This window comes from Myodes glareolus, chromosome 1 (genome assembly GCF_982192425.1).
Source record: "Myodes glareolus chromosome 1, mMyoGla1.1, whole genome shotgun sequence".
In the NCBI taxonomy this organism is placed as follows: Eukaryota; Metazoa; Chordata; class Mammalia; order Rodentia; family Cricetidae; genus Myodes; species Myodes glareolus.
The window spans coordinates 102,315,116-102,330,938 of record NC_142026.1 but is presented as its reverse complement, the minus strand read 5'-3'; the positions used below and the strand labels follow the sequence as shown (position 1 = coordinate 102,330,938).

Genomic DNA, 15,823 nt, shown 5'->3' with positions numbered 1-15,823 from the left:
TGCTAGTAATTATTTTTAGATCATCTCCAGTTCATTGAAGAGTAAATCACAGGATCCAAAGTGTTCACACAACTGATTTGAGACAAAGGATTAGGTCATATCTGAGACTGAAAACAGGAGGGTGGGTAATGACTAGAGTATTTCATAGACATTTACTGTAGGACAGTACAGTCTCACGACATTAAAATAAGCAACAGCAATCTAGACAATATGGCACAATGCCTATGTTGTGAAAAAGGAAAGTCATATCAGTTGCAAGCTTTGGAAAACAGATTTTCTACTGGTATCTTACTGTTCTCTCCAATATTATTTTTTTCAGAAACAGAGGACCCATACATCACATTTTCAGTTGTTATCTACCCCAAAATATTTCTATCTACCATAATAGGAAGTGAAAATTCTTTTAAAAATTCAGTTTTAATTTTTATGATATACATATTTGCAGGTACATATATCCCTAAATATAACCCGTTCGTCCCATGTAATTACATAAATGGACACGTCAGAACTAACTGTTTGGCACTGGACCACAGTTAGTGGAAACAAGAGGTCATGAATTTGAAGGAAAGAAAGGAAAGGTAAATGGCAATATTTAGAAGAAGGAAATGAAGGGGAGAAATGTGGTTAAAATGTAATTTCAAAAATAAAAACATAAAATAATTCAGTTCTAGGTTAGTTGTGGTGCATGCCTTGAATCCCAAGAGTTGGGATGCAGGTGAATGAATCTCTGTGAGTTCAAGGTTAGCCTGGTCCACAGTGAGTTCCAGGCTAGCTAGGAATAAAACAAATAAACAAATAAGTGATAATAAAAATAATAAATATTAATAATTCAATTTTACTTATTGAAGACTATCAATATCACATGGATCTCAGGATATCAGGCTCACTTTTTTGAAGACTTTATTATCATTTTTCCTTGAATTCTATCAGTTATAAACAACTCTAATCCTCACACAATTTCCAACTAATTCTCCAAAAGTGTTCTTCTAATTTTAAATTAATGATGATTTATTATTTTAGCCCAGTAACATTTAAAAATCGAGTAGATTTTTAAAATAAAGTTTCAGTATTGTGAGAATATTTCCATAGGGAAAGTAGAACACATCATTGTCCAAATTCACAAATACAACTAAAAGCATGTGCTCATTAAGTGTAGCAGATACTTTATCATGTATTGTCAATTATACTTTCTATTTATACTTCTTTTATTATAGTAATGTATTTAAAATATTGGAGAATATTTAATATTAATTTAATTAATCAATTTAATTAAAATGAAACTAAGCTAGTAAAAATGTCTTCTAGTAAGGTATACTAAGATTCTAAATTGATTGAAGCATGGATTGTTCATCCAATATATATGGTGTTCAATTTAGGTATTAATCTTCCAGCCAGTTTAAATGATGGAGTGCTTGTTTCAGACAAGATGAATATCCCAGCAGAGCCAACTTCTCTGCTGTGTTTTGAAATGCTCTGGGCACAGATCTGAACAGAATCAGTCCTTTTACAAACAAGGTGTGTTAACGGGCCCTTACACTTAAACAAGCTTCCACGGCAGAAAATCTATCAGGAAATGAGGAAGAAGATAACCTAAACAGCAATAAGCCTAGGAGGAATTAGTCTGCAATGCTTCATGTTGGTTTCTATCTGACTGTGTCTCCATAGTAAAGGGCACTCTCTTGAACTTCAAATTAATGTAGTTTTATGTAACCAGAGACTGCTTGTTTGTTTCCCCACTTCCCAGACATGAATAAAAACACTGTTGACATATTTTTAGCTAGTTCTTACATCTTGAATTAACAAATTTCTATTAATCTGCATATTGGCACTAGGCTGCAGCTTACCAGAAAGTCTGGGGCTTTCTCCTTTGGCAGCTACATGGCGTCTCCTTGACTTTGGGTACTTTCTTGCTACATCTCTGTTTGGATTTCCTGCCTGGCTTTGTTCTGCTAAGCCATTGGCCGAAACAGCTTTATTCATTAACCAATAGTAACAGCTTTATTCATTAACCAATGATAATAAAAGATATTCACAGCATAGAGGGGAATCCCACAGTGGTTTTAAAGTTTATACTATCCACCCACCTTTCCTTTTATTGTAAATACCTGTTAATTCTTAATTGACAATTAATAATTATGTATGTTAATGTGGTTTCTGGTAATCTTTGGGTGTTTGTGTAAAATCTCAGTTCAGTTAATTACTATATTTATCTTTTCACCAACTTAGCTCTTCTTTTTGTGTAGAACATGGCTATATTTGTTTTCCTCTGCTGCTCTGTTTGCTTAACACAATGTTTTTAGGTTCCCTCTATATGCTCAAAAAATCATAACTTCCTCGTTTTTAAAAGTTCTATAGCATCGTACTGTGTTCATTTGCCATGTTTTCTGTACCCATTGGCCTTTTTAAGAACACCTATTTGATTGTATATCAAGGCTATTATGTATAAGGTTGAAATGAACAGGAGTGGATTGAGTCTCTTCAAGTCTTAGGTATAGCTACGCAGCTTTGACATCACTGTATCAAAGGCTAATTCTAATTTTAGGCTTTTGCATAACTTACATATTAGTTCATATCTTATAAGTTAATATAAAATGCGAAGCCCAGTCATCCTTAGAGAGGCCTCATCCAGCAACTGATGGAAACAGATGTAGAAACCCACAGTCAAACATTAGGATGAAGCCCCAGGAATCCTGGGGATAAGGGTGAGAAAGATTGTAGGAGACAGGGGAGTTAAGGACACCACAGAGCCTGAGTGTACCTGACTTAGGATGGCCTAACCTCCTAGGTCCTCTGCATATAAGTTATAAGTTATGGGTTATGGTTATGTAACTTGGCATTCTTGTATATATATATATGTATGTATACACACATATATATATATGTATACACACACACACACATATATATATATATATATATATATATAATATTTCATAGAAATACAATATGGTCTAACCCACATTTCTCTCTTTCAACTCCCATAGTACCCTGTAACACATGCCTCTCCCACTTGTTGGTCCTCTTACTTTTGTGAAAACAACCCATTAAATCTAATTGATACTGGCTTCATGTGCAAGAGTATGGGACCATTAGTAATTTCAAGATCAATGTTCCAGTATCCAAAGCCCCAAAATTAATATTCTCCCTTCCCTGGCATTCAGCAGCTGCCAATAGATCCTTAGTTGGGGTGAAGACCCTTATCAGTTGTTTGTGCCAAATATAATAAGCCAAATCTTTGTCATTTGATCACATTATGAGAATTTTCTTTTTTTTTCAAATTTTCGTAAGTTTTATTATATAGAAAAAGTTACAAGTAAAATAAATGTCACATATCAAAGTTTGCCAAAACCAATGTCTTCACATCTCAATGAAAAGTTGAAATAGGCATTCTGAAGCTGGGGTCTTCACACTGAATTTTGCATTTTCACCATAGAATGTATTCTTTTTTTGTTATTTATTAATATATTTTTCTTTCTTTTTTTATTAAAAATTTCCACCTCCTCCCATTTCCCTCTTCCTCTCCCCATTTACCCACCTCTCTCTCCAGTCCAAAGAGCAGTTAGGGTTCCCTGCCCTGTGGGAAGTCCAAGGTCCTCCCCCTCCATCCAGGTCTAAGAAGGTGAGCATCCAAACAGGCTAGGATCCCACAAAGCCAGTACATGCAGTAGAATCAAAACCCAGTGCCATTGTCCTTGGCTTTTCATTCAACTCTCATTTTCAGCTAAATTCAGAGAGTCCGGTTTGATCACATGCTCCTTCAGTCCCAGTCCAACTGGCCTTGGTGAGCTCCCATTAGATCAGCCCCACCGTCTCAGTGGGTGAGACGTTTCTTAATATACTATTGTAGATCCCTTATACTTTTGTGACCCTAATTTCATATGTTATGACTTACATTTTGTGTGTCTAATATAATTTTTTTATTAATTATTATCTGTTTTTTACATAAAATAGTTGTTTCTGATGTTAGTGATTATAGTGGGGAGAAGTACTGCAATGACATTTTACTTACATTAACTCAAATAATTTGAAAACACGATAAAATAAAACATTGAAACTACTAAAATGAATAAAAGCACAAGCATGTGTATCCTCATATTGTTACTCATTGGAAATCACTTTTATGATTGGATCAATTACTACTTACTTGAAGGAATCCAAGTTACTGTAATTTCTGTGGTAAAAAGATTTCTGGCTATACAAATTGGGTTGTATAACTCGTTATTTCTAGATTTCTACAATCTATCTGATAGAATATTACGATCTTTGACATTGAAAAGCTTTCCTTATGTTTAATACATGTTATATTTAGAATTATTAACTTATACCTCAATAAATTGAGAACATTTTCTCTGGCTCTTAATAAAGCTTTGTTTTCTTAGCTACCAATAAACAATTAGGAGACCTAATTGTGATAAATAACCATGATTGTGTGCTAAATTAATTCTGTGAGCAAGTGCAGCCATAGTATTGAACAAGATTTATCAAACTTTGATATGTATTGGGTAATCCTGGAGGGTTTTTTGTTAAAAGTTATTTGCCTATTTTTTTTTTGAATTTATATATTGGCATGTGAGTACCACATTTGCATCATTTCCATCTCATGTACTCCTGCCTCCAGCTCCCATTCCTGCCCCCTTCATTTCCTCTCATCATTATGACCTCTTCTCTATTTATTATTGCTATATATGCAATATATGGATTTATGTGTATATTTATACATACAAATTACTGATTCAATAAAGTATTGTTATAATGTATGCATGTTGAGGGATGACCATTTGGGACTGGATAACCTATCAGTGAGCTCATACCTGGAGAAGATTGATTCTGTCCCTCTCAGCAACCATGAGTTGCCTGTAGCTATTCATGTAGGGATGGGGCATTTTGAGATAGCCCATATTCGTGTTGGAGTTTAACTGCTGATGTCATTAATCAGGTCTTATTTGGGTGACCTTATTATTAAAAGTTTTAACTTTCTGTCATAGATCAAAAAAAGCTATCTCATTGCAGATGTCCCTGTCTTCAGGCACTATGATCTAGAAGACAGTATCTTAGTTGATTTCCTGGACCTCTTATTCTTAGAGTCGTTCTCAACCCTCTGCCATGATGACCCCTGAACCTTATGTGTAGAAGTTATTGTCACCCCACAGTCAGTTTTCTCTGCATTTTGGGCAATGTGGATTTTTGCATTGGGCTCTATTTGCTGCACAAAGAAAATGCTTTTTTTTAAGTGAGGGCCGAGAATTATACTTATTTGTTTGTTCCAGGATGGATATTAAAGTATAGTTGGCATTTTTACTGGTTTAGGAATGTGGTGGTTGTTGGTTCTCTTCCAGGGTCCTTTACCTCACTATTCATGCTGGCTGGGTGTATATTGCCCTGCATGAGTTTGTTCCTATTGAGTATGTCTTGAGTTGTATCTTTGATTACCCTTGAGATGTAAGAGCCACAATCTCACTTTTGCATCTAATAGAAAGACAGTCACTATCATTTGTCCATTTTAGCTCCAAATCTTTTATGAGTATAGAATCATGAGTAAGTACAGAAACTAGGAGGGCAAAAAGAACTAGGGTAGGAATAGAACAAGCTGTAACAAAGGGAAAAGTAGGGACCAGGTGCTGTAAAGGCAGAAGTGGAAAAAGCTGGATGGTACCTTATCTAGCAAGGGGGATGTTGGAGGGAAATTGAGGAAGAGGAAAAGGGGCCTTGTGAAGAACACCAAGGATCCATGGATGATTGGAAAAATACATAGAGGAACATTTTATTTTAACTAAGAAAAGCACTGTGTGTGTGTGTGTGTGTGTGTGTGTGCATACATGTTTATATATTGAAATAATTTAAGTTTAGTTAGGCTCTTGAGGTGATAATGTTCCACATAAGAGCAATAAACAATTTAGCAAAATCTCAAGTGGTAAACATGAGAAATCTCATTTGAGTTGTTGGTCAAGGGAGTTCAAACACAATGCTTGGAGAAATTGAACTGAAACTTACATGTCCCACTCAATCCCCTGCCACCAGAACTAGTTCTGGTAACACCCAGAGTTGTAAGAACAACTGACAAGGAAGGAAAATAATTAAAATTCCTCCTCAGCTGTAAAGCTGACAAAACACCATAGCAAAGAAGTTTTAATTTCAAACTTTCTTTCAAATATATTACTATTGCTGGAGAACTACTGTCTTACAGATTTTTTTTCTCCAGTAAATGTTTTACATATTCCCTTTACATTAACTTTATCTAATGCATCCACTGAGACTACACGTGTGTGTGTGTGTGTATGTGTGTGTGTGTGTAATACTCAATCATAAAAGGATAACCATTTTCTTCATCTGTGATTTTTCTTATATTTTTTAAATTTAGACTCAATCAATGTTATCTTAACTGAATATGTGAGCTTATCAAATCAGGCTATAAATGACATACGTGATACTACAATTTATTGGTGAGATTCCTTCATTAGGGCATCTTTGTTCTCTTTCAATGTGCTCAGACCAGTCATTAGTAACAAATTACAAATGTGCAGCCATATATGTGTATCAAGATATAGTATATCAATACCCAGCACAAATGCTGTTAATATTACTTTGGGAAAACTGTTTGCAATCTAAGTGGTCTTCAGAATCATATGAGAAAGCTGCTAAATGACAAACTTTGGGGCACATCTCAAAAGTTTCTTATGATTCACGCAGTGGTGGCATACATCTATAAACCCAGCACTCAGGAGGCAGAGACAAGCGGTTCGAGGTCAGCCTGGTTTACAAAGCAAGTTCTTGGACAGCCAGAGTTGTTATACAGAGATCCCTGTCTCAAATAACCAACCAAACAAACAAACAAAAAAAGGTTTCTTATGGACCAGATGTCAGATGTGGGGTGAGGACGGTTTTCTAGACAATAAGGTTGCTCTGGGAACTGTAGTTGGAATTCCTTACAATTGGACATGAACTGATAAGGCTTCTCAGTAAACACACAAACACTTGACAAAACCTGGATGATTCCAGGTTTTGTTAAATAACACCAAAATATTTGATTGCAATGTATTCTTAAATCTCTTACTATGTATTATAAATATTTAAGATTCCACTCCATTTATATTAAGTCATTATCTCTTACTTAATGTTAATTCACTTATTTAATGAAACTGTATATAAGATTTTTCAAGCAATTCTGCCAGAGAAAAATCTCCACATGTTTTATTTGCATAAAATATTATATTCAAGAATTTTATGAGTATATAATTGTGCCATAACTGTCTAAATCATCTTAAAATGTAGTATTATAATTCCCTAATTTTGGAGATAACCAACTTGTTTTCTTTCTTTAAATCAAGTAAAAGTAATCACTCAAATTATGAGTATTGTAAATAAATTCCTGAGCATTTGTTTTCTACTTGTACATGGAACTTCCCCTTTTTTACTTTAAATTCAAATTTTAAACAATTCAATAAAAAAATGAGCCTTGGGCACTGTAGAATAGCTTCTGTGTTTATTATTTTGAAGGTGATTAGAAAGTCTGAGATCAATATGGAGCATAAAATTGCTTCATTAATAATTTAATATTTTCCTCCAAAATATATTTTATTAAAACTATAGATGTGTGGAACATAATGACCTAAAACATGACGTTCAGACTACCTGACCTTCTATAGAAGATTGCAAATCCCTGCACCATATTCCCAGGCTGTAATAAATGTGTCTGTACTCAGTCAGAGCTTCCAATTCAGTAGACAACATTAATAATTCTAATAAAATTATAAAATCTTCAAATTATTTGTCTAGCACAATTATGAGCTAAAATTGATAGGTGTCAAAATTAAATGTGTATGCTTAACTTTATAGACAAAGGTATGCTGCACAATAATTGGTGAGCATCCTCACTTTACCAATGAATGTAATCACACTAAAATTCTATAATTAAAATGAATCATCATTAGCATCTTTATCATGAGCAACAAATAAAAATGTTATAAGTGTTCAGTAAAGAGGAATAGCTGAAATCTATATTGTTTGTTTTTTATTTTTAAATACATCTGAATTCTATGATATTGAATGATAGCAGTTCAATAAGCATTACATGACTGACATCTTTAATTCCTTTCAATGTTTCATAGGCAAAGATGTGAAGACCATACCACCACGTACGTTATGTGCATGCCTAATGAATGAATAAATCAGCAGAAAACCACAAATATTAGATGCATGTTTTTTACAAATTCATCTTTGTCCATTTTAAATACTATTCTGAAAGCTGGTTGCTTCACAGTTTTGTTTCTACACTGTGCATAGACCCCAACAATATCTTTTACAGTATACTATGCTGAAATTTTTCTTTGTCCTTTATTTTTGATTCACTGGAAATATAGCCATCCTTGATACTGTCACTAAGAGTTTTAGATGGTGTTTACATTTTTTGTTAAAAAATTTTGTTTTGATTGGAAAGGAATGTCCTTTTCTTGTTTCATATTAAAATATAATTAATACTATATAATAGAAATGCATGTGTAGAAAAGAGATCAATTACATTGATTATCATTATAATTTAAATTTTTAGAGCCACAAGTGAAAAAAGAAGAGAAGTCAGGTATGTATTTGAATGTACAAATTCATGCATGTATTCCATATTTATAATGAATAGCATATTTCTTTGAAATGCTTTGGAAAGCTATATTGTCATATATAAAGTAAAATCCTGGTCAATTGTGGTTTCTGTATAATCCTTCCCTCCTGACCCCTTTTCCTTCAACCACTTCTCAGTCATTCAAACAATTGCCATTCCCCACAAATAATTAATTAACTAAAAAAGAAATCAATTAAATAAGCAAATAATAAAACAGCCGGCCTTTTTAGACAAGATTGCTATGCTACTGATTTTTAAAGAGAACCTATATTTCTGACATTGTTGCAGTCCTGAGGTATCCGTTTATACTTCATAAATGCACCTTGAGAATTACAAATATGTAATATTTATTCATTGAAGGAAAAAATAAAACAACAAAGTTTTTAATAAATTCATCTAAGATAACAACTTCTAAAAAACATGGAATGTACATATAAACACTACAAGAAGTTTCTACGCTTCAAATAAAGCAACTGGCCCTTGCCTTGTGTCTTGCCAACCCACATCTCTAAATTTCACGAGCACAGATTCCTGTCAGGTAAATCTGTCGTCATACTTTTCTTTCCAACTTCCTGACCTAGATAGTCAATTCCATAACTGGTAGTATGCAGCAGAAACGTTTTCAAAGGAACTCACAGCAGACGACTGTGAGAACAGTTAAAATTTGGATTCATGGCTGCTGAATGTATTAGTGCTGTAGAATAGAGCTCAATAAAACACCGCAAACTGTTGACTCTATAATGTACGTTTTTCCTTCAGTTACCGGAGGCTACAAATCCAAAATCAATGAGTTGGTTGAGTCATGTTTTCTCTGAAACCCACAAAGAATCCATCCTTGCCTTGCTTGTCTGCCAGTGCTTACCAGCATTCTAGCTGTGCCTTTCTTGAGCACAGACTACTCTAACTTCTGTCTCCATGGTTACATGGCCGTCTCTTCCATGAGCATGTTTTGTTTTAGTAGTTTTCCTCTTAAGAACTCCAGTCACAGTAGATGAAGTACCTACCTCCACCTCTTTTGTTACATTCTAACTAGTTACATCTGCAAGAAGCATATTTCCAAAAGGATAACATTCTGAGATCTTGCAGATAAGGACTTGGACATACTTTTTGGAGTAAATACTGTACTCCATTCAAATCTGTACTTTATCCTGCCAAAATTTATGTCTTTTCTATGTGAAAAATACACTGATACCATACCTACATTATCTAATATTAATTACTACAACATCTACTATTAATCCTATGTGTTAAACACCTAACAATTCCAGGTATTGATGCCATTTCTAGGTGATCTACATCAGCTTTGGGTGGAATAATGTTGTGAAAATATTCTCTACCTGAGTCCGTAGTGAATGATCTTCTTACAAACAAAGTGGTGAGACAGCCATTAGGTGCACATTCTCATTCCAAGGGGAAAAATTAGAAGCAAAAATAAGGATGTTATAAGTAAACAAGTTCTCAATCCAGGCTAATTTCAAGTCTTCAGAATATTCTCTGTTTCTGCTCTGTCTTCCGAGCTTGATGGGGTGGTAGGTGTATATCAGGGCCTTGCTAAGAATAACCCCACCCTTTTTAGTCATTTTTTCACTTGATTTTGTCTCTGTCCCTTTATTAGTGTTGTCTTTGCTTATTTAAAATTTGCAGGAGCTTGATTCGTCTCACGTTTAATCCATGATAATTCAATAAAGACAGATCCTCCATAGCTCTTTCCTGGGCCATTTTTCTCTTGTTTTCTATAGAAGTGACTGCTTGGATCAAGCTGATTTACACATAATTTCATTCTTTTGTCCAGGTACAGTTAGACCTGTCTCTAGGATGATTAAGGACTGGATGAAATTTTTTCAAATCACTATGGAATGATTTATTTTTATAAATAGTTTTGATAAATAATTTTATGAAAAGTTTTCCCATTCTATTATAAGGGACAGATTGGTATTAGTCTACACACATTTTATCAATTTCTTGGAAATATTCTGCTAATAGAAACTCAAGCTATTGCTTGCAATTTTGAACTTTCAATCTACAGTAGAACATAATTCAGTTAAGTGCTTTGCCTTTTAACAAATATACCCTCTTCTTCAATGACCATGACTGATCTCATTCTCTTTCCTCCTTAACTGTCTTCAGAACAGTCTTTAGTGTCTGTATTTATGTAAATAGTAATCTCTTCAAGAGAATACAGGCTCTTTTCATGCATTTCACAAATTTTCCAGTATCTCCCCACTATGTTATCCACAGTCTACTTCCATATTTGCATTTGTTAAAGCAGTATTTCACATATCAATACAATCTATGAGTTTCTATGAAAGGAATAAGGCACGCCAAGCTGTTTCTTAAAACAACATGTGTGTTCCACCACAACTATACAGGTCGAATGGCATTCCTTTTTCAAGCTTAACCGACATTTCTTCCTTATCTCTTCTAAGTTTGGGTGGTTGTTATTAATTCATATATTCCTTAAGATTTAAACTCATCATGACTCCAGTCTCTGCTGCCATTGTTACATGTCCATTCTCTCCCTCTCTGCCATTATGAGGAGTCACCCAACCCTAACAAGGTCTCATCTCATCTTAATTCATTATACCTGTACTAACCCAAATAAAGTCACTTTGCAGGTATTGATGTTGAGGACTCAACCTATTTTGGGGGCATATATTCAAGGCATAATAGTATATATCTAAATACCTAAACAAACAGATATCAATTAGATCCATTTCAGACAATCTCTTCCAATTTTGTGGTTGAAATGATTTATCTAGTATTAGTTTAGAACTATTTCTAAAAATCAGCTTGAAACCAAGAAGACAATTTAGGTTTAAATAAACTCTCAACTACCTGAACAACCGTGTCACACTTTTAAACAACATCTTAATGACAAACAAGTGGATATTGGGAGTCTATCTACTATGTTCAGTAATTCTTCCTTAACACAGCACCATGGATCTGGACTAATGATTAGCAAAATTCTTCACTGTCTATTGGGATAAATAAACACAAAATATTTGTGCTTTAGTTTATTCTATTAAAGTTATTTTATGGGTTTTTTCTTCTTTCAGAGCCACAGATTAAGAAGGAAGCAAAACCAGGTAACAATATTGTAAACAGTATAAGAATTCATACTTCCCTCAGGCTGAAATTGAAATTTTCACTGACTACCAACAGAATTTTGACAGTCTCTCAGTTACTTGTGATTTCCCCCTTTCTATTGTCCAATAATATTTCATAGTATTCTAGTAAAGTTCAAATTTCTATTTGGTGAAATATATCTAGAGTATACCAGTGGTTCTCAACCTTCCTAATGCTGCAACCCTTTAATACAGTTTTTCATATTGTGGTCACCCCAAACATAAAATTATTTTATTGCTACTCCATAACTGTAATTTATTACTGCTATACATCATGTTGTCTGATATGCAAGTACCCCATATGGGGTTGAGGACCACTACTTTTTAAATTGTTTTTATTAAGCTATGTAGTTTTCTCTGCTCCCCTTCCTTCCTCTGCCCTTCCCTTATGCCCTCTCCCATGATTTTTATTGAGTTACACACTTTTCTCTACTCCCCTCCCTGCCTTTCCCCTCCCCTTCAACCCTCTCCCATGGTCCCCATCTCCCAATTTTCTCAAGAGATCTTGTCTTTTTCTGTTTCTCATGTAGATTAGATCCATGTATATCTCTCTGAGGGTCCTCTTTGTGGTCTCACTAATTTATACTTAACTTGCAAATGACTATAAAATTTAGAATTTATTCTTCTGAGTGTTTTGATATCAAGTGTGATCATGTCTGTTTTGCGGCTTTTTTCTATCAATTATTACGAAGGTCACAAAAACAAAATCACAGGCTCTTTGGAAATGAAGATAGCAATGCCTAATACTCAAGAGGACGCCTCTGAAGTACAACTGGACACTGCACTGTTAATTTCTTCGTTAGAAAGCACACAGCCCAGCCAGCGCTAGCCTTATGCAATAGTTTTGGAGATAGTTCAAAAGACCAAATTCATGCAACTGATTTTTCAATATTTTCAAGCTAACAAATGTTGGAGCTAAAATTCTACACCCTGTCTAATTTTTACAACGCCCTGAGTAATTTTATTAAAAAACCACCCCAGACTAACTGTATCATTTTATTAGCAGCTGAGGTTGACCTGAAAAACAAGATGACCTTGTTTAGTATATACTGTCATGATTAAATCCTTGTTTGGTCCCAACTGGTTGCTGACCTGAGGCAAGTTTGTGAAAGCCCTCAAGCTCTATGGAAGCCATTCCTTCATTATGAGAAATGATGCAGCAAAATCTTTACTTATTAACTAATCTAAGAATCCAAATCTAGCTTCATGTGCAGTGTTGCCATCCCCTCCACTCCTCACCAGAATTTTGTCAGCAGCTATAATCATAACTTGTGACTGGAAGCTCTTATAAATAAATTATGTTTGCATACATCAGACATAAATGTCTATCTACCCTTTATGATTTATTTTCTCATGTCTTTCGTTTATTGGAGGTGAAAACATTTTACCAGACAGTGTGTCAATTTTAAAATTACAAATAATTATTTACATTGTGTGTGTGTGTGTGTGTGTGTGTGTGTGTGTGTGTGTGTGTGTGGTGCATATATACTCATGCCAAGGTGTGGAAAATTGAGGTGTGTAAATTAGCTTAATTTTTCTGCATTGTGAGTTTTGGGTCATCAACAAGGTTTGGTGACAAGTCCAAACATTATGAACCAATACATACTGTTGAACCACATTGCTGGTACAGCATTAAAAATAAAGAGCCTTTTAAAGCGAGTTATACTTAATACCACTTAAACTTAATATTAGTTGTTTTAAAATATTGTATTTGTCAGATAATTTATTACAATTTTATCTTTTCAGCTCTGCCTGACAAAGCTCAAACACACAGTATGTATATCTATTTCATCTGTAAAGCTCATATACAGTCTTTTTAAAGAGCATTTTCCATTTCCAGAACTGCAAAGTTTAATCTATACTTCTACATTTATGCTTTGCAAAAGCCTGTGATTTGAAAATTGCAGGTGTTATGTAAAGAAAAAGTTTTGTATGCTTGTACTGTTTTTCTAAAACAAATCCTTTAGAACTTTGATAGGAAATGTGATAGCTCAGAAGTTTCAAAATAATTCTCCTTATTGATATAATTTCTATTTTCAATTTTAAAAATAATTGGCCCAAGTCATACAGAAAACATTGTGTGCTATACTAGAAAACTTCAAAATGTCTGACATATCATTTTTATGACTTTTAGAACAGGGCGATTCCAAACCAGAGCAAGTTGTTCCTCGCGGTAAACCAGGTATTTTCCAAGCAGCATTGCTGCAGCCAATGGTCTTCCACTGTTCTGCTTATATCAAAAGAAAGAGTCAGATCCAAAGTCACTTGTGGTAACACATGCCTTAAGCCATCACCTTCCAGAGACCATTTCTTAGTCATCATTCCAACATAGGCTGAACAGAGAGTGTAACAGTCGGATTCAAGTAGGCAGCCTGCTTCCCCTGCCCAACAGACCTGGGCTTACTGCAAACAGCGTCCCACTCAGCCCCCAGGTAAATGGACCCCACATGGAGACTTACCTTTTCCAACATTGGACAAGACAGTCTTCTAACTGTTGTCCTTTCACCCTGGACAAGTCAGTCTTCTAAACATTGTCTTTCAGCGAAAGGTTAATATTCATTGGATCAGAGACAAATTAAGTTAGTAAAAATTCACCAAGAGAGTTACTGGGCAGATTTTTTCTGGGACATTTCTCCTTGTGGTTTCATTCAAGCTAAAAGAACTTGTAATTAGCTGTTTCATTGAAAATCTAACTTTTTAATTTTTTATCTAAACAATCATAAACTATGAAGGTTGGAATACTTGATCTCTTTTTAATGCTATATTGGAAACTTCTATTTGTATTAATCCTTTTTCTTATCACAGAACAAAAAGTTCTCAAGCAGGTAAAAGCTATCACAGCAGAGAAGACAGGTAAAGAAATTCCTTTATAATCTTTTCTAGATGAGTTTTGTGCACACAGTTATGCACAAGTATCCATTAAGTATGTACAATTTTTAATTAAAAATTAATTAAAATATAATCACATTATTTCCTCTATCCCTGCCCTTCCTCTTACCTCTTCCGTGCCCCTTACCTTTCATATTCATGACTATTTTCCTTTATTATTGTTTCACACAAACATATGTATTTATAAATAGATAAATACAACCAGCTTACTTTATTAAATGCTGCTTATTTAGGGCTGACAGCTTATATTGGATAGCCAATAGGAGGCTTATCACTGAGAGAGACTAATTCTCCTTTCAAAGTTTATTCTATCATTAGTAGTTCCTATTCTAGGGGTGGAAACCCCATTGATTCCCTCCCTGACATGTTAGCATGTCTATTGGTTTTGTCATTTTCAGTTCTTGTTAGTCTGAATTATTATGCATGAGTCATGTATACATTTAAAGCAATAAATTGTAAAATTATGAGTTATTGTGGATAATTTCAAAATAATTTTCACTGGAGGTAGTAGAAACTACAGTGACTTAACATTATTTTTATAATGTGATTTGCAAAATTATACATAATATATCAGGAAATCAATTTAAAATATTAAACATCATACATTCTAATTTGATCTTTCATATTATTGTCAAATCACATTTTCTCAAATCTTAAAATTGCAGAAAACTAGATAAGCAAGATAACCAACAAGTAAACATGCTTGGTATACAAGTCAGATGACCTGAACTTAATTCCCAAATCCCATAAGTTGAGAGAATTGACTTCCAAAGTTGTTCTCTGATCTTCACAATGGACATACCTGATAACTATCTATCATCTTTCAATCATCTATCTGTCTGTCTGTTATCTATCTGTCTGTCTGTCTATCTATCTATCTATCTATCTATCTTTATTTTCTATTTCTCAGTCTCTGTGTATAAATGTGTGTGTGAGAGAAAGAGTCTGTGTGTGCATATGCACAGAGTTAAGAACAGGCACAAACAACAATACAATTTTAAAATAAATTAAAATCACAGAATTTGAAGATTTGTTTGCTTATAAATTAGCTTATATGATTCTGTTCATTCCTCAGAGAGTTGTGTGGTTATGTTTATTTAAAGATCTGCCTTAAGATCAATAGAACACACCTCCATCATTTCATGGGTAGGAAAAAGGATTCACACTCTTCAATTTTGGAAACTTTCCCAAGAAAACA

At 34.1% G+C, this 15,823-nt stretch overlaps 1 protein-coding gene across 16 annotated transcripts in view; it reads left to right on the top strand.

The window, feature by feature from the left end:
• Window positions 1-15,823, top strand: part of Trdn (triadin) — a 369,239-nt gene that overhangs the window by 311,651 nt on the left and 41,765 nt on the right. For 14 of the 16 annotated variants that reach the window (XM_087911137.1, XM_087911136.1, XM_087911148.1 and 11 more), the window contains 6 exons: window positions 8,106-8,132; window positions 8,546-8,575; window positions 11,668-11,697; window positions 13,483-13,509; window positions 13,871-13,918; window positions 14,542-14,589. In XM_087911137.1, the coding sequence (XP_087767263.1) occupies window positions 8,106-8,132; window positions 8,546-8,575; window positions 11,668-11,697; window positions 13,483-13,509; window positions 13,871-13,918; window positions 14,542-14,589 (210 nt within the window). The remainder of the gene's footprint in view (window positions 1-8,105; window positions 8,133-8,545; window positions 8,576-11,667; window positions 11,698-13,482; window positions 13,510-13,870; window positions 13,919-14,541; window positions 14,590-15,823) is intronic. The other 2 variants (XM_087911155.1, XM_087911166.1) reach the window with 2 other exon arrangements.